General features: G+C 41.4%; 1 protein-coding gene across 1 annotated transcript in view; it reads right to left on the reverse strand.

The window, feature by feature from the left end:
• The window catches only part of LOC124622836 (lachesin-like), a 689,013-nt gene that overhangs the window by 147,551 nt on the left and 518,041 nt on the right, over positions 1 to 23,421 (reverse strand). Inside the window, exon 3 of the mRNA XM_047148627.1 lies at positions 9,283 to 9,357. Coding sequence (XP_047004583.1) covers positions 9,283 to 9,357 — 75 coding nt within the window. The remainder of the gene's footprint in view (positions 1 to 9,282; positions 9,358 to 23,421) is intronic.

Below are 23,421 nucleotides of genomic sequence, written 5' to 3' on the forward strand. Positions count from 1 at the left end.
CCAAAATATTTAGGAAAACTTTTAAATGTGCAGAAGAAGGTAAAATAAGGCAACTGGTACCCCACATTTCAGTCAGAGACTTTTAAATAAACAGGAACATATTTGCAGTTTTTGTGCTCCGATGGGAGCGTTTTTCGGTTGGTCGTGAATATACTTGAGTGTTTATGTAGTATGGCTTAGACCGGAACGCGACAAGCTAACGAGCATGGGCCAACAAGAATTCACTACTAGAGGAAACGGTTGGCGAGCGCTAGCAAACGGCATCCGGTCATGTTCGGTTCGAAAGCACTGGTGATCCCTCATGTTCCGATGGTGCTCCGTGTTTTAACGAACCATCAAAGGAAGTCCGTGTCCTCTCCGTTTCGCTGTTAGCAGCACAGACAGCTGTCGTATTGCGTACGAAAGCTACTTGGTTGCTGTTGAGGCGTGTGAGTAGTGGACTCATGTGAAAAGACTATAATGTTGATGATGGAAGACTGTAAATCTCATTGGTGCTTGTGGGGTCCAGGGGTCCAAAAGATCCACAGCGAAAACGCCGAAGAAAAATAAATATGGTTAGTAGAGAAATGTCGAGCACTCGAAGATCCAAGTGGGTACGCGAGAAAGACGATAAAATTGTATTGATTCCATCACGTGGAACGAATTAATAAGCACAAGGTTCGTACCTCTTTTTGTTAAAAAAGAGTAGCAGTAAATTTCCTTGAAAACAAACTAGTACAAATTAGTGTCCCTCATTCTGACTAAAATAAATAATTTGCGAAAGACCTAATCATTCTCGTTGCTTACATTTATGGTAGCAATAATTACATGTTGATTTATCACTGTAATTATAAAGGTGATAACTTTATAAATAAAAATAAATTTACAAGTGATGAAGCCATTTACACTGTAACAAACAACATAGTTTATTTTATCATGTAGTCTGTGTGATAGCTAACATGTGTATTTCACATCTCATTAATCACGCTTTATTGGCATTATTTTCTTCATATGTACGTTAATAAAATCCTTGATGTATTTCGCCCATGCTACCGCTAAAGTAGCTATTTAAATGGCATACAGTCAGTAAATATTTCCAGTTGTTAATAATCATTGTGTAAATGCCGAACTTTCTTCTTGTTACGTTGATCGTCAGCAGTTAGTGTTCTGCTTTTGAATTTCATCTTCAGTTGTAATGAGCAGCCAGTGAAAGGCGTCGTCTGTGAAGTGTGGAACGTCTTCACTTCCTAATTCACTTTGCTCGCCTCGTCAAGGACAATGCACGCGCCAATTGAAATAATCCTATCCGAGTTTCGAGTACCAAAGTTTTTGTATTGTGGACATAACTTGTGACATAATCGAGTTAAACCTGTTGGGTATTATTAAAACAAAAAATTGATAACGCAGAGCTTGATGGGTTGACGTGCTATGCTCGTTCTCTAGTGTTACCTGCGATGTGAAGACGTCTTCACAGGTAGAAGCGAACGGTAGCGAACACTGGTGAATCGTCTGCTAATGCTCTTTCGCGTGTGTTTGCTTCTTTGTCATCCTACGCCCCTGAGCAGGACTGACAAAATTGTACACCCCACCTCCATTAAAATAGCTTCCTGCATTTTTTTTTCTACACAGATTTAGAAGCTGTAGGTAGGTTTTATTAAAAATTAAAAATTTTATAAAAAATTATTGAAAAATATTAGTTAAAAGAACTAAATTGGTACCCCCTTAATCTAGTAAATAAATTACGACTTGTGTAAACTTTCTAATAAAATTAAAAGTAAAACCAAATCAGCGTATCGTCTATGGCACTTACTGCCTATTGATTTTAGGATGTGTGTAATAAGGAATATGTCTTGGCATCTCGACGTGTCGGGTGTTCTGCCACCCACACAAATTATTTCGACAGCGTGATTCGTTGTCTTCATCAGGTAAAACCAGAACTGCTAGTCCAGTGGAATGGGTCCAATACTTATACCTACTACATTTCCTCTCCACGATCGGTTCTAGGCGCTTCGTCTGCGTCTAGAATCGTTCCGAGACGTGCCGCTTGGGTCCGCTGCGCCTGGTAGCGAGCTGATGTCCCGTTTTCCGTCCGGTGCACCTGGTGCTCTGTCTAGGATTCGTTCCCGCTGTCCGCATTCTCAATTCCTCTTTTTGTTGAGTTCCACTGTTGCAGCCGCTGTACTTCTGCAACTCTAGTGCAGGATCCGAGACTTCGCCGAGTCGCCACCCACTGTCACGATTAGTGAGATTTTCTACCACCCATATCTCTATTGCCTCTCTCTCCCAGTATACGGGAGTCTTTTCTTCATACATCACTGCACGCTTAAGTTTTAGACAGTGCTCGACAACAGTAAATTTCGTTGTCTCTCTCACAACGAATCCCTTGAGTGCGAGGTCACAAGTTCAATCTTTAGTCAGTCAGTTAGTTTTATTAATAGTTATCACAGGAAAAACATTAGATCCTAATGACTCCACCATATGTATCACGAGGGCGATAGAAATTGAGTGTCCGGGAGGTGCTACGGGATATATTTCGCCTGCTTAGCTGGGTGGTAACGTGCTTGCCTCCCATGTAGCGGACCCGGGTTCGATTACCGGCCGGGTTGGAGATTTTCTCCACTGGTGGACTGAGCGTTGTGTTGTCCTTATCATCCTCAGCACCGGGACGCAAGTAGCCTAATGTGGCGTCTACTGCAATAAGACTTGCGCTTGGCGGCCGAACTTCCCCAGATGGTGCCTCCGGCCATCAACGCCATACGCTCATTTCATTTCATCATTCATTAGGACATTTCACAAAATGGACACCGTCGACATTCAAGAAATGTTCAAAACAAACCGTTAACTTGCACCATGAACACCGAATGAAAAGTGGCGTACCACAGTGGTCGCAAAGGTTGCCACCATCAAGATCGAGTTACAAACAGTGCAGGACATTCTTCTGGGTATCCACTCTTAAAGGATGCATACAGAGCCACACTGTTGTAACGGGGTACTGAGAATTAATGGAACGTGTTGGTGTGCAACCTGATGCGAAACAGTATCTCGTGATGCTTATCGTGAAACTGGCTATCCTTTAAGGCGAAACTGCTGTTAGAGCGATAATATGTTTCGTAGGCACGGAAAAAATAAGCACCCATATGCAGAATTTGCCCAGTGGTGTAAAGTGGCATGAATTGCAATGACCACACTTTTCAGGAGGGGTAGTTTGCTCTAAATGAGTATGATTTTTATACGCGGACCAGGAATGAAGCAAAAACAAATTATTTTGACCAACTATTTGGCAAAAGCAATGCTCATACCATGGGTGTAGTTGTCTTACATCCTTTTTCCCGTGTTGCTTGCTGTGACGTAAATGTCCCCTGCAAGATCGCGCACACGAGAAAGAATCGCACGGGGCAGAGCACCTCCAATTTTTGGCAGCACAATAAATAACTTTCCAGCCAGTTTACCATCCAGATTAACAGTCGACATAATTGTATACGAATGCATTGCGGCTTTGATGTTAGTTGATCTTTATACAAGTCTCTTAGTACCTCTAATTTCCAGGTTCCTGTCACATGCATTTCCTCTTCAATTTAAAACTGGTCGGAGTTGAATACAATTTCCTTTGAACGTTTGGATCGCTTTGTTTACGTTATCTACAAATTTTCGGGAGGATCCTACAGTTTGCTGTGCATAGTCAAGTGAAGCTTTGTTTGAAATTTCGTTACCTTACGTCTTTAAATTCTGTAGCACTGTTTTAAGTTATACAACGATCGACTGCTTCCTTTGAAATCACTGTACATAGGTCGATCGAGCATCCTTTAAATGCGCAAAAACCAGTGTTTGTAACAAGTGCACCGCGTCCTCCCTTGAATACTCGTAGTTTTTCTGATGCACTACATAGCTATATTACTGCGGAATTATTCGAAATATGTTCATATTTTTTTTTTACTGTGCTGCGGGTGACCTTCCATGTACGTAATTATGTTTAGGACTAGCTCCATGGACAACGATTGCCTTTACTACGTCTCATTGATGACGGGATTTGTGGCTTCCTATCCACCATGGTTGATGAACCTCTTTCAGTATCGCTTTCAGTTGTGAAGGACGTATCGTTATCAATGTACTCCTCATGTACACTGTCCCCGCAGTCGAGCGTTATGACACCAAACATTCCACTTTCAGAAACGTTAATATTTCATCTGCCACTTCTTTCGCATTCTCTGAAATTCCTTGGATTCCTTTCTGACGAAATGTCAACTTTAGCAACTGTTATTGTAGATATTATGCAATGTTTGCTTTTTTATCGTTGCCACTGGTCTGCTTTGTACCAACACTACTAGCACTGTATCACTGTTGTGAGTTACTCGTCGAACAAGCAGTTCAACTACGCCCCATGCTGGCTCACCATTGGATACCTCCAGTCCCACACCCCGTTCCCGTTAGCAGCCAATACTGTGATTGCATGGCCGACAATTATGTGGGGCGTCGGATGACGTAAACGGCATTCTCCTTTTGTTATCTCGCCCTCAATCGGTTCACTGGGTTCCTTGTCAGTCGGCTATGCCTCTCACGTTCTTCGTATGTGATGTCCACTGTCCTAGTTGTTTGGACGAATGTACACTACATGCCATATCAGCGAGGTATATTATAAATTCCTGGTTTTCGTAAACCAAGGTCATCTTTAAAATAACCCTGTATACCTACCAGAGATTTCAACAGATCACAGGGCAAACTTGAAGAAGGCCTTCTCAGTTACGAATAATGAGGGTAGGCAAGATATGTGAGTGGCTCGAAGACTTCTTAAATAATAGAACCCAGTATGTTGTCCTCTACGGCGAGTGTTCATTAGATGCAAGAGTATCGTCAGGAGTGTGCGAGGAAAGTATGATAGTACAGGTGTTGTTCTCTACACACGTAAATCATTTGGATGACAGGGTAGGCAGCAATCTGCGGTTAATTGCTGGTGATGGCGTGGTGTACGGTAAGATGTTGAAAATGAGTGACTGAAGGAAGATACAAGACGATTTAGACAAAATTTCCATTTGGTGTGACGATGGCAGCTAGTCCTAAATTTGGAAAAATGAGAGTTAATGCGGATGAGTAGGATCAAACTTGCAATGTTCGGATACAGTATTACTAGTGTCCCGCTTGACACAGTCAACTCGTTTAAATATGTGGGCATAACATTGAATAGCTATATGTGGAATAAACGTGTGAAAGATGTGGTAGTGAAGGCGAATGGTCGACTTCGGTTAACTGGGAGAGTTTTAGGAAAGTGTGCTTCACCTATAAGGAGACCGCATATATGACCCTGGTGCGACCTATTCTTGATTACTGCTCGAGTGTTCGGGATCTGTACCAGGTCGGATTGAAGGAAGACATCGAAGCAATTCGGAGACGGGTTGATATATTTATTATTGGTAGGTTCGAACAACACCTAAGTGCTACTGAGATGTTTCAGGAACTCAAACGGAAATCCTGGGAGGGAGGCACGTTCTTTTCGAAAAACACTACTGTGAAAATTCTACTGCCGTCAACATACATTGCGCATAAGGACCACGAAGATAAAGTATGAGAAATTAGGACTCATATGCACACAAACAGTCGTTTATCCCACGCTCTGTCTGCGAGTGGAACAGGAAAGGAAATTCAAAAATGGTTCAAATGGCTCTGAGCACTATGGGACTCAACTGCTGTGGTCATAAGTCCCCTAGAACTTAGAACTACTTAAACCTAACTAACCTAAGGACAGCACACAACACCCAGCCATCACGAGGCAGAGAAAATCCCTGACCCCGCCGGGAATCGAACCCGGGAACCCGGGCGTGGGAAGCGAGAACGCTACCGCACGACCACGAGATGCGGGCGAAAGGAAATTACGAGCAGCTATACAGCTTACCCTTCGCCACGCATCGTACGGTAGCTTGCGGAGTATCTGTGTAGGTGTAGACGTAGATGAGAAGTCTGTCTACAATGGATAGCATTGATTCATTAACTGTACGTAAATGACTAATTACAAATACATGAAAAGAGCTCTAACTGACAGCTGAGAATTATCTTTCTAAATTGCATATTTATTATTTTTTCTTTCGGATTTATTTGTTTTCAGAACAGCAAACTCATTGGTTATGTCACTGATATTAAGTTTAGCAGCTGTGTCGTATTCTGTAGACAAGAGGGCTCAATTTGACATCCTGTTTTCACTATTATTCAACCCTACATTTCAGTTTTTAGTTCTACGTGAACGTGTGTGAAATGTGACTGCCTTTACAAGATGTTGCGGTCACTGGCACTGTCATAAATGTTCTACAAGCTATTTCTATTTTTCGGTAGGTATCTATTAACGCATACTGTGAAAAATGCTAACAGTATCATAATGGGAAGCGGTGTCCATGCTCTTCAGCAGCTCTTTCATCTGGAGCTTGAAAGCAGATATTTCTTTAACTATCTGCAATATATCGATATATATATCTGGCACCACAATCAGCTGCACATTTTTAAAGACAAATACAGAGCCATCATTTACGCCATTCACTGACAGCTGATACAGTGATATATACGGGAGACCTGTTTTTCACTTCGTTTGCCATTCTGTGAAATACTCTGATGCACTCTATCTAAAAACATGATCGTTCCAGAGATGTCAGCATAAATCGAAAGCTTCAGTCCAATGGCATATTTGCAGATTTGCTTAAGCATCCGCTCGATGACCGCTAAGACCCTTAACACCACAGCGAAGTAGCAGAAAGAACTCCGTTGGTGAGTATGAGTGAGTTGTACAAGCGGTAAACGTGTCGCCACATAAACATGTTAGCAATATACAGGGGTGCGCAAAACTTAGGGACGAAAGTAGCTTTCGCATGATGTGCAACTGCCAAGTAATAGTAAAAGATCTGACGCTGTTCAAGAGCGTTACATGCTCTACCAGGTGTGACGAACAACACTGAATACAAACAGTACTAATGAACTCTCGTCGCTGTTCTACCTGTTACAACGACTTGAAACTAATCGTTTATATCCGTTAGAGGTTAATATGTACACGAAAGTACATTGATATTAATTTTCTTTGTATTAGTGCGCACTATATATTCCCTGTTGACAGTCAAACTACAGATGCCACACGTCGTCCTTCACATCTCATAGTGATGTGCCCAAAGAACCATAATGCACTGCATTGTAAGGACAGCAAGGTGTTAGGTGTACCTCAATTAGACCTAACATTTAGCTAACATTCAGGTGAATGAAATGTGCTGCAATGTATTCAACTGACGTGAGTGCATAGCTTTAAGAATAAAGGATACCATATTTTTAAATCCAGCATTTTTTCATAATATTACAGATTGGCACCTTCATCGTATCATTCCTGTTGTAGTTCCTCGGTGTCTGCTGCATTACGTTTCTGCGGCTAACTACCCCTTTACTATAATTTATGACTGTGTGTAGCTCTGTAGTCTGAGACCAACCAATCAGCAGCGTGCTTTCTTGGATAACTCTAGCTGTCTCGAGCAAAGAGTATTATTTCGCAGTTTGTAAATTTGCGTTCTTTATGTGTGTGGAATCGTGATATGGTAATGAGTGCCCCCGTTATTTAGCATGGCAGGTGGTCCATTAATCGCAATAATTCATCCACTTTTGGCAGAGTTCTTCTGGTTCGTCTAGTCCCAATATTTGTAACTCGGAAGTAGAACAAGGTACTTTGTTGAAGCTGTGTCGTGTGGAGTAATTGAATGCAAACAAAAAAATCACGAGAATAAGAGACGTAGCATACAATTTCGTGTCAACATGACATATGTTACACACAGTTGTTCAATTAAGTATTTGAAGCAGCCAGTCGAGTACAAAAACGCAATTAAGCGCAAAACCAATTTAATGAAATCGGAAGTAATGTAACACTAAAAATTTCATTCGTTGTCTTAAATTCTTGGATGAATATTAAATACCAGAAAGCAATGCGCAATGATATAAACAATTGCATTACGATATAAACAATCGTATTTCATGGAATGTACTATAGTTACCTGCTTAGCTATTGATGTAGATTTTCTGGGAATATAATTTTAGCTCTCAACTGCAAAAAACCGTTCTTCTTAGCTTAAGAGGTGTGCCTTGGCACTGTTATTCTCAAAATATTTTGCTCTGAAGCTCTTTTGTTTACTTCACGTTTTTCTCTGCATCCTCCAAGAAGTGCGATATTTTGTTTACAATGCGTCTCATTTATACAAGACAGCTTCTTCGTCGGTTAGTTTTTCTTGCACAGTCAAAGGGCCAATCTACAAATTCATTATTCTTTTAAGACTGGGTGTTTCTCAAAAGAGTGAACAATGGTATTGTTAATATCGTGAATAGTCCTTAAATCCTATGACAGTAGAAAAAACGTAGTCTTACGTTTAAATTAATTTTTAAAATTTATATTCGTTTCTCTATATTCAAACTCCTTACTGGGAAACTTTGTAGTGAATTCAATTATTGGAAGCTGTCGGGAGGAAAACTGAGCAGTTTCCTTAATGTCCAGTTAGCTTTTTTTCTATTATATACTACAGAACTGTGTATCCCAAATCACCGTTATGAAATTTCGTAGGTTCATGTGAAAACAGGGACTGCAACATTTGATCAAAGGTCGTATTGTATAAAGTTTCTGATCTGATACTAATTGCTTTGAAAGTTATTAATCGTAGTCAAGGAGTTCTTGTTCAAATGGTAAAACTACTTCATTGCACATTGCTGTACAGGGCAACACATTCCGACTACCATGTTCAGGTTCGACCTGTTATTCGTGGAGAGCAGCAGCGAGCAACTGGCTTTCGACAATACGGTTATTGCAGTCAAATACTTGAGGAAAATCTTCGCCTTTGACAGATACCAGAAGATTGCAGTATTAGTCTTATACAAATGGTGACTCACCGAATATTCTGAAGCAGCCGTGTGCTGTCGAAAATGTCTTCAATCGAAACAAGTTCACCTACCGAAGAATTTTGTCCGGCATTTGTCGGTTATAAACTTCATTTTCCCATACTCCTGCACGTATTACACATCAATCATCAAATTTAAAAACGCTGCCAAAAGGTATTTATGATTGTTGTAGCTAACTGTATCTTAAAGTCCGGAGTTAAAAGGTACAGCGAAAATATGTCACTATTGAAAACCCTACATGCTCATGAAATGATAGGACGGAAATAATAAGAAAAGATGCAGTCAAAACACTCATATCAATGAAACAGCGAATGCCTATTGCAAACGCAATTCCTTTGCAGAAGTTATTGCAATAACACGTAAAGTCTAAAAAAACTTATATGTCATGCTAACGAAAAGACTTCTCACCTGTGTGCGTACCCGGCTTCCATGTCCATCCAGTGTCAGATGAATACGGAGAATCACCTTGATTTTGATTTGGTTCTGTAACAGAAATGAAATGACAGCGTTAATATGATCCCTTAGAGTTATTATTGGTGATCGTAAATTAGAGCAAGTATCGTGTGAAAAAAAAGACTTCATTTTATACGACGCAAATTCTTAATACAGCCTGAAAACTCTTGAATGCGTAATTCTTATACATAATGAAATTAAAGTATTTGTAAGAAACAGTGAGTTACCATAGCGACAGTCGAAATAATCTGAACGACTTTGGAATTTTTACTGTAGCTGCAGTGACGATTGTACAATGTTCAGCCTCGTAGCTGAATGCAGTCCATTTCACTTAAATACGGTATGTTAACAGGGGTATTAAGGGAAGTAAGTATACGTACATACTTAGTGCGAAACGCCATCGACAATATCTCATGTGGATGGTTGGAAGTCAGAAATTATTCATGTAGGTGACTGTTTTTCAGCTGATCATTTCAACAGAAGGTTGAAAGAAGCTTAGGTTGCTAGTTACATGTTTCGCTCATCATCAGTAGGATATATCAAATAAACTGGAACAAATTATTTTACACTCTGTTTAGTACAGTTCATATTGGCTACCTGCTGCCGTTTACAAATCAGTACAAATAACAACTAAACCATTTAGCTTAGCCACAGTAGTAAATCGAATCATGTAAGTTAAAAGTTGTTAAATAACAAATCTTTTATAGAACAATATCGGATGGCAGGAAGATAGATTTTCAGCTCGATTTCGAGATTTGTGGAAACAACTTTAACAACAGCAGTATTCAGCCCATTTTGTGGTGAAGTCAGTTCTAATGAAGACAATTTATTCTTTTCAGATGAATTACAGACGCGGCTATTTTTGTACTTAGGAGCATAACCATGATCGCACCTGAATGCCGCAAGGAACTTGTTTGTGGAAGGAAAACATTCTTAACGATGAATTATTTCAGAATGTTGTTCTGTAAGATACTACTGAATGAAAATAAGCAAAGTGCGTCTATACATTGATTTGTTACTCTACGAGACTTGTAATTACTTGAAAAGGAAATGTGAGTGAACGTATTTCTTTAGGAAACTTCATGAAGTATTTCAGTTAGTAAATCGAGTATCTGTGCTAAGTTTGTCAGTGGTGTTGCATTATTGTAGCAAATTAGAGTTTATGATCCGGAGTCAAATTTTAATCATTTAACACCTGTTGTGTGATGAACATCTCCACGAGTTAAATTAATGTCGGACTGGTGCTTAATGGTGTGCACTTTCAGTTCCCGTATGTGTATTTTTGACAATTTTGTGTGGCAAACGTATTGAGAAAAAAATACTGCTTTATTCTCTAGCCTTTGTAGTATCCTGAAACTTCCTGGCAGGCTAAAACTAAACCTGGGACTTTTGTCTTTCGGGAGCGAGTGCACACTCAGCAGCAGATTTAAAATTCATTCTGGAAAATATTTCTAGTATCCTGTTCAAGAAATATGCTCTTGATTAACTTTGGTGGACTAGTGTCTACATGCATAGTGTAATTACACATATTCTACTTTTGGATAAATAGCATGATTCACATACCGGTTATTTTCCGTCAGATAGTGAATCGAAGTGACGCGTTAGACGTGAGTCACTAATTCTTCTAGCCTTCTGCTACATATATACAGTTGCTTTACGTATGTGCCTGCCAGTTACAAGGCCGGTTCATTCCCTAGCACTCTGATTTCTCTACAGCCATTGTAGACACTCCAAGCAAGATCGAGCAGTGGTTAAATAATTTTTAACATCAACAGGAAAGACTGGTGAGGCACCATATTATTGCGTCCCGTTATTAATTTCCACCATTCAATAGTAGTGAGAGCGTATGAACAATACATGTTAAAACTGAAGTTATTATTCTGACACACCAGAAGGAAGAAAATATTGATTTTAATCAAATTCGGTATTTAGGAAATTAAAATTCTCTCAAAAAATTCATTGACCTTCTGAAAACCTTCCAGCAGATAAAGAGAAAACATTCGTTGACTTGTTGTTAGAAAGCCATGACCAAAATTTTTCCATGTGTAGTATTCCAATTCGTTTCCAAGAAACCATTAGGCCATTCTACACTTTCTTCAGTCGAGTTGATTGGTTAAAATTTTCACTTGAAAAACCGAATATTCAACAATAGTTTTTGAAGAAGTTAGTAGCTTATAATCTTATTACTCATTAAGAATCTAAGCTTCCAAAGTATCGACATGTAAAGCTACAGTCATTGTAGTGACACATGGGCATTTAGTACAAAAAACAGTTAAGGTTGCTCAGTGAGCAATATAGTGATACATGATGGGAATTATATGAAAGACATGAAAATAAACGAATGAACCATTGAATAGAAAGGAGTCGGTGTCGTATTTACGTGTCTGTTGATAGTGAAATACAAGTAGGGTGGTCGTGTAATCAGGTGAATTGATGGTAGACAGACCAAGTAAGTACTTTGCTGAACTCCAAGAGCTCTGAAAACACTTAGATGAGAACCTGGTTGAATTTGAGGAGATAACTTTAGGTAGAACGAGAGAACAACATGGCGGCGCCTATGAGAAACACTCTCAGCCACATTGACTTACGTCAGTCCTTGGCTGCAATGAAAATGTAGCTAGATTTTGATATCCTTTGCCAGACACACACACTATTATTAATTAAGTGTTCTTATTGATTGTATGGCATAGCCCCATGCATTTCGATCTTTCGTCCATCATTCGAAGACGTGTATACGTTCTCAAACTAGATAAAAATTATCCTTACTGTAATTAACAACACACACCTCCTTTAAAGTCTATAGAAATCAAATTAATACACACACACACACACACACACAGACACAGACACAGACACACACACACACACACACACACACACACACACACACACACACACGCACATAAACATACACACACACGAACACACGGATATACACACAAACACACAGCGACATACCCATGAATTCTGCAAAGCCAAACTCACATACAGAAGCAGCTGTCAAGACTTTAGTCTAACGAGCCTGCAAATTCAATTTAAATTCTGAAACTAAGAAAATTAGTGAGATAAATTTAAATAATGGATAAAGTCAAAAAAAGACAGGAAGGTACAGTAAAAATGCAGGTAAAACAGACTGGCACCTGATAGCTTTGAGGAAAAATAACGTAAATAAATACGGAAATACACCATATCCAACAAAATAATATCAGATCAAATCCAAAAACTCATCAAAACCGCGGTCATCACAATCACTTTCAGCGGTAACAATAATCTTTACAAGAGAACATCAAGCAGACACGCAGCAAATGTGATCAGTCTCAAGTGCATAAGATTACCTCCGCGCAATGTCGGTGCCTTTACGTAGGACGTCTGAGAGAAAATTCAAAATGCTGTTCTCAGACCATGTTAACGGCTTCAGACATGATAAAGTGCATAGTTCTGCAGAAGCTACATCTAAACCACAAGCCACCGAGAATCGGTAAACACTCTCAAGCCACTCCACATTTTAACAAAGAAAAGACACTACTTGGGATTGAGGAACAATAAATATACACTGAATTGACGACAGTCATGGAATACCTCCTAATAGCGTGCCGTGCCTCCTTTTGGTCGACACACCGTAGTGCAGCAGCTCGGTGTGGCGTGCTCCCAACAAGTCATTGGCAGTCCCCAGGAGAAGTACTGAGCCATGCTGTTCTACAGCCGTCCATAATGGCGAAGGTGTTGCCGGTGCAGAATTTTGTGCAGGAACTGACGTCTCGATTACGTCGACGGGGTTCACGTCGGACGATCTGGGTGGCAAAATCATCCTTTCGAGTTTACCATAATGTCCTTCAAACCAGTCGTGAATAATTGTGGCCTGGTAACGTGGCGGATTGTCATCCATAAAAATTTTATCGTTGTTTGGGAGCATGAAATCCATGAATGGCTACAAATAGTCTCAAAGTAGCCGAAGATAACCATTTCCAGTCAATAATGGCTTCAGTTGGAGATGAGGACCGAGTCCATTCCATGCACACACATCCCGTTATGGAGCCACCATCAGCTTGCACAGCACCTTCTTGATAACATGGGTCCACAGCTTCGTTCGTGGGATCTGCGCCAAACTTGAACCCTAGCAACAGTTCTTGTCAACTGAGATCAAGACTCAACTGACCATTAGATCACGGTTTTCCAGTCGTCTAGGGTCCAACAGATATGGTCACGAGCCCAGGATAGGTGTTGCAGGCGATGTAGTCATTTAGCAAAGGCATAGAACGTCAGTCGGCAGTTGCCGTGATCCATTAACGCCAAATTCCTCCTCACTGTTCTTTCTAACGGATACGTTCGTCTGCGTCCCACATTGATTTCTGTGGTTATTTCACATAGTGTTGCTTGTCTATTAAAACTGACAACCGCTGCTCTTCGTCGTTAAGTGAAGGCTGTCGGCCACTGCGTTGCGCGTGGTGAGAGAAAATGCCTGATATTTGGTATTCGCTGCGCACTCCTGACATTGCCGATCTCGGAATATTGCATTTCCTAACAATTTCAGGAATGGAATGTCCCACGCGTCTAATTCAGCTACAATTCCGCTTTCAGAGTCTTTTGATTCGCGTCGTGCTACCATAATCACGTCGGAAACCTTTTCACATGCATCATTTGATTACATCTGGCAGCTCTGCCAGTGCACTGCCCTTTTATACCTTGTGCACACGCCATACCAGCGCCATTTGTAAACTTGTGTATCGGTAGCCCATAATCTCTGCAGTCTCAAAGTATGTGAATAATAATGCCAAAAAAGTGAACCAATAAATGAAGCAGTTGATATTTGTAACTTTAAGGATCTTACAGTGTAAACATAAATGCACATCAGTTTCAGTGAACTGTTTATAACTATGACTTGAAATATTCTTAAATTCAGTTTAGTATCTGCGTGAAATGCTAGTTTTTGAGGGAACATAAAGAAAAATACCTAAGTCACAGTGTCGAATATCACTTCTTTGAAAATGATAGTTTATATAGAATGGTATGTATCTTCGCACCAAAGCAAAGACTTGCATCCTGGCCTAACGACCCTGCCTTGTCACGTGACAAGGCAGAACGTATTTTATTTTATTTTTGACCTGAGCATAGCTTCTCTAAGTTTGGACCACTGCTTTCTCGCAATATATTTTAAGGTTGCCCAGAATTTCATTCTAATGACGACACTCTTAACAGGTGTCGAAACCTAGGTCAATTGTACCAAACAATTATTTGTGACTGGTTGCCTGTATAATTCCTATGTTTGTCTATTTTTATACTTTTACTGAAGTCATTGATTCTCGTGGGGAATCTGTCCAGCGTCTACAGACAATAGCAGAATATTCCGGCCGTATATATTTTGTGCACTTACAACATGTAACTTGACTTCTTCTTTCTTCTCTATACAGTATGCACATCTTCTCCTTTTCTTGGCTGGTGTTTTCACTGCCCTTCCCAGCTCTGGTGCTACTAATGATATGATTGCCTTCTTTACACCTGTTAGTTGCTTTACCAAACTGATGGTGAAGGTCCAACGTCTCACTTTTTTATTGGTAGCCAGCATCACCCAAATTAGGTACGCTTTCATTACACTTACCTCGATCGTGTTGAAGAGCACCACCAGGGGTCCTCGCCTTTTTTTCCTCTCTCTCTCCCTCTCTCTCTTCGCACTGTTGCATGGCGTCTTCTGGTCCATCATGTCAAAGACGCCCTTGTGGGACTTTATGTCATTATAAATTCCGAATTCTTTACTTGTGATGATGACACTGTTTGTTGGTCATGAAGAGAGCCAAGGACGGTAACAGCTTTGTTTCTCTCAGGAGCGTAAGAAGCTATCGTGACATCTGGTTGAAAACCAAATAATGTAAATTATACTTCACATCCTTTAGGTGTAATAAAATCGACTGGTGATTTACCTATCGTTTTTTCGCATAGTACCGACTAGTGTCAGATCTTTTGACAACAAATAACAAGCTAAATCGAGAGATGTAAAAAAATTATCACAAATGACAATCCGTCGAGACTTCTCAAGTTCAATCACCAGGATTTTCGTAACATTCTTTATAAGTCGCACGGCTCTGGTTTCTTCCTCCTTCCCAAAAGCACTTTCATTGTCAAGCAGTAGTTGGTTGCACTGTCACAAATCGCCCAGAATGTTGTTACGTGCCTACCAGATTTTGATAGGATGTATTGTCGAAACAGACAGCGACCTTGAAATGAGACCAAGTGTTCATCCATTCCATCATGGAATGTAGTCATCCCTAAGATTAATTTCCCACATCTCAAAAACTTCTCTGATTCGTTCCAGTTCGTCACTTGACCTATTTTCACATCGGGCTGCGGCACTGTCAAAGCGCAATACCATCAGAACAGCACGCAAGAGGTAGCGAGACATACGTACTTTCAATGAACAGTGGTCGGCTACTCTTAGCACCCCATATATCTTTGTTGCTTGAGTTGTAAACTTCAGTCAGAATCAGAAAACCAAGAACTTTCTCATTTCCTGCATATCTACATGTACATCCACTCAGACCTCATAAATGATTCGACATTCCTTGTCGATCCACATACAGTCTTTGTCATTGAGCGGTACAATAGGAAGAAGGTAAAACAAAATTATTCATTATCACAGTTCCTAATCGAATAACTTGTAGGTCCCTGGTCTTCTTTCGATACCTTCTTTTTGCTCTGCCTATCAGAAATTCCAGCCTGTGCTGTCAGCGTCATGAACCTCATTATCATCATCACTGGAAAATTCACATTCACCAGGTGAGTTTTCAGAATCAGAGGACAGCTCCAACAAATCCGTTACCTTCACATCCGATAGTCTTCTTCTCCGCAACATTTTCAGTTTGTAGAACAGACAACTGTTATAACGTAATGCATTCGTTAGTCCTCTTCTTCGCGACATTTTCAGTTTTTAGAACAGACAATTGTTATAACAGAATGCACCAAACCAAACACGTACTTATTACAAGGAGGACCGTTGAAAACTGAAGAATAACAGCACGAGCCGGACTTAATGGCCGTGCGGTTCTAGGCGCTACATTCTGGAACCGAGCGACCGCTACGGTCGCAGGTTCGAATCCTGCCTCGGGCATGTATGTGTGTGATGTCCTAGGGTTAGTTAGGTTTAATTAGTTCTAAGTTCTAGGCGACTGATGACCTCAGAAGTTAAGTCGCATAGTGCTCAGAGCCAATAATAGCAAATGACGTAAGAGACGCTGCGCAGACAGACGTCTGGTTGTTGAAAAATTGCTTCAACCGCACGAACCTGCGATGCCTTTATGGAAGGAAACGTGCACCAACACTTTAACACAAAACCATTGGTTAATTTTTACAATTTTTTTCCAAAATTATTACCAATTTGACAAATTAGGAAAAGTCATAATATTTGATTAAAATAAAATTTATAGTTACTAATAGAGAATATATTAAACATCACAAGATGGTAGGTAAAGGGTTGAGTCATACCACAGTTTCACATTCTAGTCGTCACTTATCTGCCGTACTTGGATAAATGGGTTCGACGAATCCCAGAGCCGGATATTATTCCTGTTTACTTTACCGAAGACGTGAAAAGTTGCTTCATCGAAAAAATAAATTGTGTGAAGGCAATCACTGTCTGCATCCGCCGCGCGGGATTAGCCGAGCGGTCCAGGGCGATGCAGTCATGGACTGTGTGGCTGGTCCCGGCGGAGGTTCGAGTCCTCCCTCGGGCGTGGGTGTGTGTGTTTGTCCTTAGGATAATTTAGGTTAACTAGTGTATAAGCTTAGGGACTGATGACCTTAACAGTTAAGTCCCGTAAGATTTCACACACATTATTACATTATTACTGTCTGCATCCACTTATTCCAGAGTGTTTCTGGGAAACAGCAATTGTGGCTGCAAAGCTTGCAAGAGTTGCCCTTCATACGCGAAGAAATAAATCCGTTTGTGTAAATTTTCACGATAGTGCTCTGTGGTAAGCGTGTTTCTCTTGAAACATAACGCGTCTATATCTGCGGACTGCGTTTGCTCTACTCACAGTGTCAACAGTGCCTTCACTCACTCCAGGGCTACCGCTTCTTTCTTTGTCAACAACACTGACACTTCTCGCATCCTTTGATGCTCTTCACATCTGGCAGAACTCGCCCACAGAGACTTTGGAACTGCTGCTGAGCTGTCATAGGCGATTGTGTTTCATAAAGCTACAAAACAAATTGCGCTTTTCCTGCATAGACGCCATTGTCACAACAGCACCACTAAATAACGATACCCGTAAAAAGAAATGGAATACACTAAGCAGATTCAGAAGGATGTAGGTTGCAGTAGGTACTGGGAGATGAAGAAGCTTGCACAGGATAGAGTAGCATGGAGAGCTGCATCAAACCAGTCTCTGGACTGAAGACCACAACAACAACAACAAGAGATGCGGAGAAAAGAAATAAGATACTGTCAGAGCAAAGGTGGAAATAAATAAATAAAAACCTAAAGAAGGAAGGTACCATTTGAAAAAATTCGCATAGACATGTGGAATTGAACCCATAAAAACCTTAATGCATTAATCTACCACTTGCATCAACTCGCATAGCCACATAGTCCACAACTAACGTTGTGTGGTCTCTCAGAGCGCGGGAGAATTTTCGAACTCGCTCTCCAAGGTCAGTTCGACCGGGATGTTTCTCTACCCCACACCCTTCCTTGAATCACCAAACCATCAATGTTTTACTGTCGGTTACATTATCGCCTTATTTATTTGTTTGTTTGTTTTTGTGACGTGTCAGGATTTCCTAGACAGCGCCACATGAACTGCGTACCTGTTTTACTCAGGGTAGTACCGTAAACCCTTCTTGAGTTGACCGCTCTCTTTCGTATTTTTGACGCTACATCACAGACAAAGCGACTTGCATTTTCACTGAAAACAGTGCCTAATATCTAACAGATAAGGGATCGTTTCCGGATTGTTGTTTTCTTTTCACTGATGCCCACGGTCACTGAGGAAAACACATTTTAAGCTCCAATCGACTCAACCCAGTACTGTACGTTAAGTCGACCATCAAATTAAAACTACACGTAAAAGAACATTCGCACACATTTCTGTCGACATCGGCCTCCCTATTTGATTATTTATTTATCTGTATTGCTTAAAAGGACCTTCAGGAACGTAAAATGTGGACAAATACATTTTCTTACGTGCATACATTACAAAGGTTGACCGCCCCGATAGCTTGAGTGATCAGCGTGACAGATTGCCGTCCTACGGGTCCGGGTTCGATTCCCGACTGCGTCGGGGATTTTCTCCGCTCAGCGACTGGGTGTTGTGCTGTCCTCATCATCATTTCATCCCCATCCGGCGCGCAGATCGCCTAATGTGGCGTCGAATGTAATAAGACCTGCAGCAAGGCGGCCGGATCTGCTCCGCAAGGGACCTCCCGGCCAATGACGCCAAACGCTCTTTTGCATTATTCCATTACACAGCTTCATGTTCGTTAATTTAACAGAAAATATTTAATTAATTCCCAGACATAATATTACATCAACCTAAACACAATGTTATCACAATTATTAATGAACTAATTCATATAATAACACTCAAAAATACAGTAAATGTGGTTTACATTTCTGTAAATACCTAATTAATATCATAGCGCAGGAAACTAACAGCAAATTTTAAAACTTCCCTAACAGCGACACTTTCTTTTCTTTTTGTTTGATCATACTCAGTAACAGTCAAATGCTCTGTCTCAGGATAACTGAACTGGAATGCAACCACCAATTTTTTTTTTTTACCTAAAATCTTCAATATACCCCAATCCCCAGGTTTTGGGTCATCGAAATTGTCACCATTGTTACGGCATCTTCCTCTTCAACCCATTCATCCGACGAAACTTCGATGGAATGCTGTCTGCCTTCATCACTATCACTGGAACCTTGCGACGTTGAATGTATTTGTTTTGTGTTTTTTTTTCATGTTGTTTTAGTGACTTTCCTTTCACTTTGCTTCTCAGCTGACTCAGTACAGAATATTTCTTCATTTGATTAAGATACTCTATCTTCAGTAATGGTACTGGCAACACTATTTCCTTCAACATTATTTCTTCGTTCCATTTCAATTTTTCTTTTCGTGGCAAGAGAACAATGATTTTCGAGACAATCACTGGAGCTGTTTTACCTTGTCAGATCCCTGGTCGACTCTGTACTGGAAATTTAAATTTGTGAGTAGTTTCAATAACATGGGGAAAAATTTTTGCTGTGATATTTTGTTAAGCTAAAATCATTCAATAGAAATACAATGGTTTCGTATTTCAGTAGAGATTAAAGAGGTTAAGACATAGTACATTTTCATTATTTTTACAGTTTGTGACTGCGTTATAAATCATAAAGGACACGCAATATGTTCCGCGGAATCTCGCAAGGTTAAAGAGGAGATAAAATTTCATCAGTTCCATCGTTGCTGCTGATACAGCAAACAGTGTCAGATTTAAGATAAAAATACGATCTTGGTTGCGGAGGTTTTTATTTTCAAATTTCGATGAGGCGTTTCCCTTGTGGTAGGCATCTTCAGATTATATAAACTGGGCACAGCGCACACCGTCACAAAAAAACAATTACACGATGCGAATACAAAGGCAAAATGAGATTAGGACATGTAACAACTGAAAATCCCCAGTGACTTTCGAATGGGTTGCTATTCGTAGAGGACGCCGCACAGGTTAGGAACAGATGGGAACCAGAACTTCATGGAGCGAGAGCACATGTATGAGTGGTCCCGTTGACAAACATAGAATTCTATGTCATGGAAATTACAAAACAAAATCATCCACAGGATATCTTATCAGTCAGCTAGAAACCAGCAGCGATGACTTTTAGCTTATTGTGTTGGTACGAACAAGTGAATTTACGAACTGTAGACAGTGATCGAATATAGGACAACTGTCCCCTCCAGGACTTCTCTAGATAGTTCTAAGGTGCAGAATGTTTTCACAGGAACGTGTCGATTTCAACGATCTTAAATTTGCTGAAACTGTTACTCGATGGATAGTGGAAGATATCAGTAATAAGGATCAACTACTTTGTAATTGGCAGTGACCACAACCCTACTAGCTTACAGAAGTATCAGTCAGAGAAAGAACTTCAGGTTAACGGAGGTGGAGCCGGCCGTTTGTCCAATAAAATACTTAAAGTGTTATTTAAAATGGAATGTGTTCTGAGTGGTGGTGAAGAAAAATGTAGCACTGAATATCAATTCTGCACATTTCATTTTTGTAGCTAGAGTGCAGTTGGATGTGCAAGTTTAGTTTTATGTGAATATTCGGTTCTCTGTTTAAAAAAAACTGAATAAAATGTTGCGAATTTCTATGATACTTTAGTAAGTAAAATGCTGCTTTATTTAGTGCAAAAAATCAACAAGGAGTATTTAAACGACACTTAAATAATTGTACAGGTAAATTTTATGTAACCTAAATAAAAATTTTCAAATGATTTACATCTTGTATCTCGATTTAAACAAAGGGGACGCAGAGAGCACACCTCATATTACACGTTACAGGAAGGTCACGTTGTGAGTTAAGGGGTAGCACAATTACTTATAAATAATCTTTATAATCAGGGAAAAACTTTGTGCTCAACGTATACTTCTGGTTTCAAATAATCACAACGAATACTTGACAATATCTTGACACTTTACCTTTGTAAGAAGATACCAAGTATACTTATGTTTTCCTCTTTAGCTTGCACTTGATTTCTGCTGTTTATATTTAATCATAAATTTGCGTTTTCGTCTTTTCTATTTTTATGTTCTGATGATGACCATTTGGGCCGAAACCAGCTGACTGTAATACGCCTGCCAAATGCGATCAACACATATGTGATTATTTTGCTTCCGTTGGAATCCACTGCCTCGGCGTGATTAATAAAACAATAGATTGAGCGTTGTAGGCTGAACTATGCTTTACTAAAATCTTGCTTTTAGCTAATTTTGGCTGTGAGCCATTATCATGCACATTTACTATGTATTGTATTACATACCGTGCATCCATCGTAACATACTGTAAGTGCCGCAGCCTGACACTCAGTGTGTTACGATGGAGTACGACTTCTGGTTTTATGTATGTGACGCAAAATAACGTGAATCGCACGACATGTAATACACTCCTGGAAATGGAAAAAAGAACACATTGACACCGGTGTGTCAGACCCACCATACTTGCTCCGGACACTGCGAGAGGGCTGTACAAGCAATGATCACACGCACGGCACAGCGGACACACCAGGAACCGCGGTGTTGGCCGTCGAATGGCGCTAGCTGCGCAGCATTTGCGCACCGCCGCCGTCAGTGTCAGCCAGTTTGCCGTGGCATACGGAGCTCCATCGGAGTCTTTAACACTGGTAGCATGCCGCGACAGCGTGGACGTGAACCGTATGTGCAGTTGACGGACTTTGAGCGAGGGCGTATAGTGGGCATGCGGGAGGCCGGGTGGACGTACCGCCGAATTGCTCAACACGTGGGGCGTGAGGTCTCCACAGTACATCGATGTTGTCGCCAGTGGTCGGCGGAAGGTGCACGTGCCCGTCGACCTGGGACCGGACCGCAGCGACGCACGGATGCACGCCAAGACCGTAGGATCCTACGCAGTGCCGTAGGGGACCGCACCGCCACTTCCCAGCAAATTAGGGACACTGTTGCTCCTGGGGTATCGGCGAGGACCATTCGCAACCGTCTCCATGAAGCTGGGCTACGGTCCCGCACACCGTTAGGCCGTCTTCCGCTCACGCCCCAACATCGTGCAGCCCGCCTCCAGTGGTGTCGCGACAGGCGTGAATGGAGGGACGAATGGAGGTGTGTCGTCTTCAGCGATGAGAGTCGCTTCTGCCTTGGTGCCAATGATAGTCGTATGAGTGTTTGGCGCCGTGCAGGTGAGCGCCACAATCAGGACTGCATACGACCGAGGCACACAGGGCCAACACCCGGCATCATGGTGTGGGGAGCGATCTCCTACACTGGCCGTACACCACTGGTGATCGTCGAGGGGACACTGAATAGTGCACGGTACATCCAAACCGTCATCGAACCCATCGTTCTACCATTCCTAGACCGGCAAGGGAACTTGCTGTTCCAACAGGACAATGCACGTCCGCATGTATCCCGTGCCACCCAACATGCTCTAGATCTCCGGATCTGTCCCCCATTGAGCATGTTTGGGACTGGATGAAGCGTCGTCTCACGCGGTCTGCACGTCCAGCACGAACGCTGGTCCAACTGAGGCGCCAGGTGGAAATGGCATGGCAAGCCGTTCCACAGGATTACATCCAGCATCTCTACGATCGTCTCCATGGGAGAATAGCAGCCTGCATTGCTGCAAAAGGTGGATATACACTGTACTAGTGCCGACATTGTGCATGCTCTGTTGCCTGTGTCTATGTGCCTGTGGTTCTGTCAGTGTGATCATGTGATGTATCTGACCCCAGGAATGTGTCAATAAAGTTTCCCCTTCCTGGGACAATGAATTCACGGTGTTCTTATTTCAATTTCCAGGAGTGTACATGACATAGTAAATGTGCTCGATAGTGGCTCACGGCTGAAATGAGCTAATCGCGCGATTTTAATAAAGCGCAATACAGCCTAGAACGGACAATGAATTCTTTTATTAAACATTTTGAATGAAAGAGACCGTACGTTTACACTAGCATTGTTGTGGATCTCTTCGCAACACATTCCCCTTTATACAATGCTCCCGTAACCGGGTGAGGAGAACAGCGAGCGTTAGGTGAAGCTAGCAAGAAAACGCGGCTCCACCGCTGCGGATGATGCCCGCTGGCGAGAGGCAAATCGCATTACGACGTCGAACTAGCGGCTGGACCCGGCGGCCACCTCGCGGTGGCCGATAAATATCAATATCACGGCGACGCAGGCCTACTCGCACGTACTCCAGTTCAAATTATATTACACTCCGCATTTCCATAATGTTCCGCCCTGTTCGCAGTCAGCAAATCTACAGAGAAGCTCCCACTAGCACCTCATCCTAATATTTCTCGCCCTCACACTCATCACTCTCTCTGTCTCCCCCACCCTTTCTTCGCTCCACATCCCTCTCTCTCCCTCTCTCTCTCTC

This window comes from Schistocerca americana, chromosome 7 (genome assembly GCF_021461395.2).
Source record: "Schistocerca americana isolate TAMUIC-IGC-003095 chromosome 7, iqSchAmer2.1, whole genome shotgun sequence".
Lineage (NCBI taxonomy): Eukaryota > Metazoa > Arthropoda > Insecta > Orthoptera > Acrididae > Schistocerca > Schistocerca americana.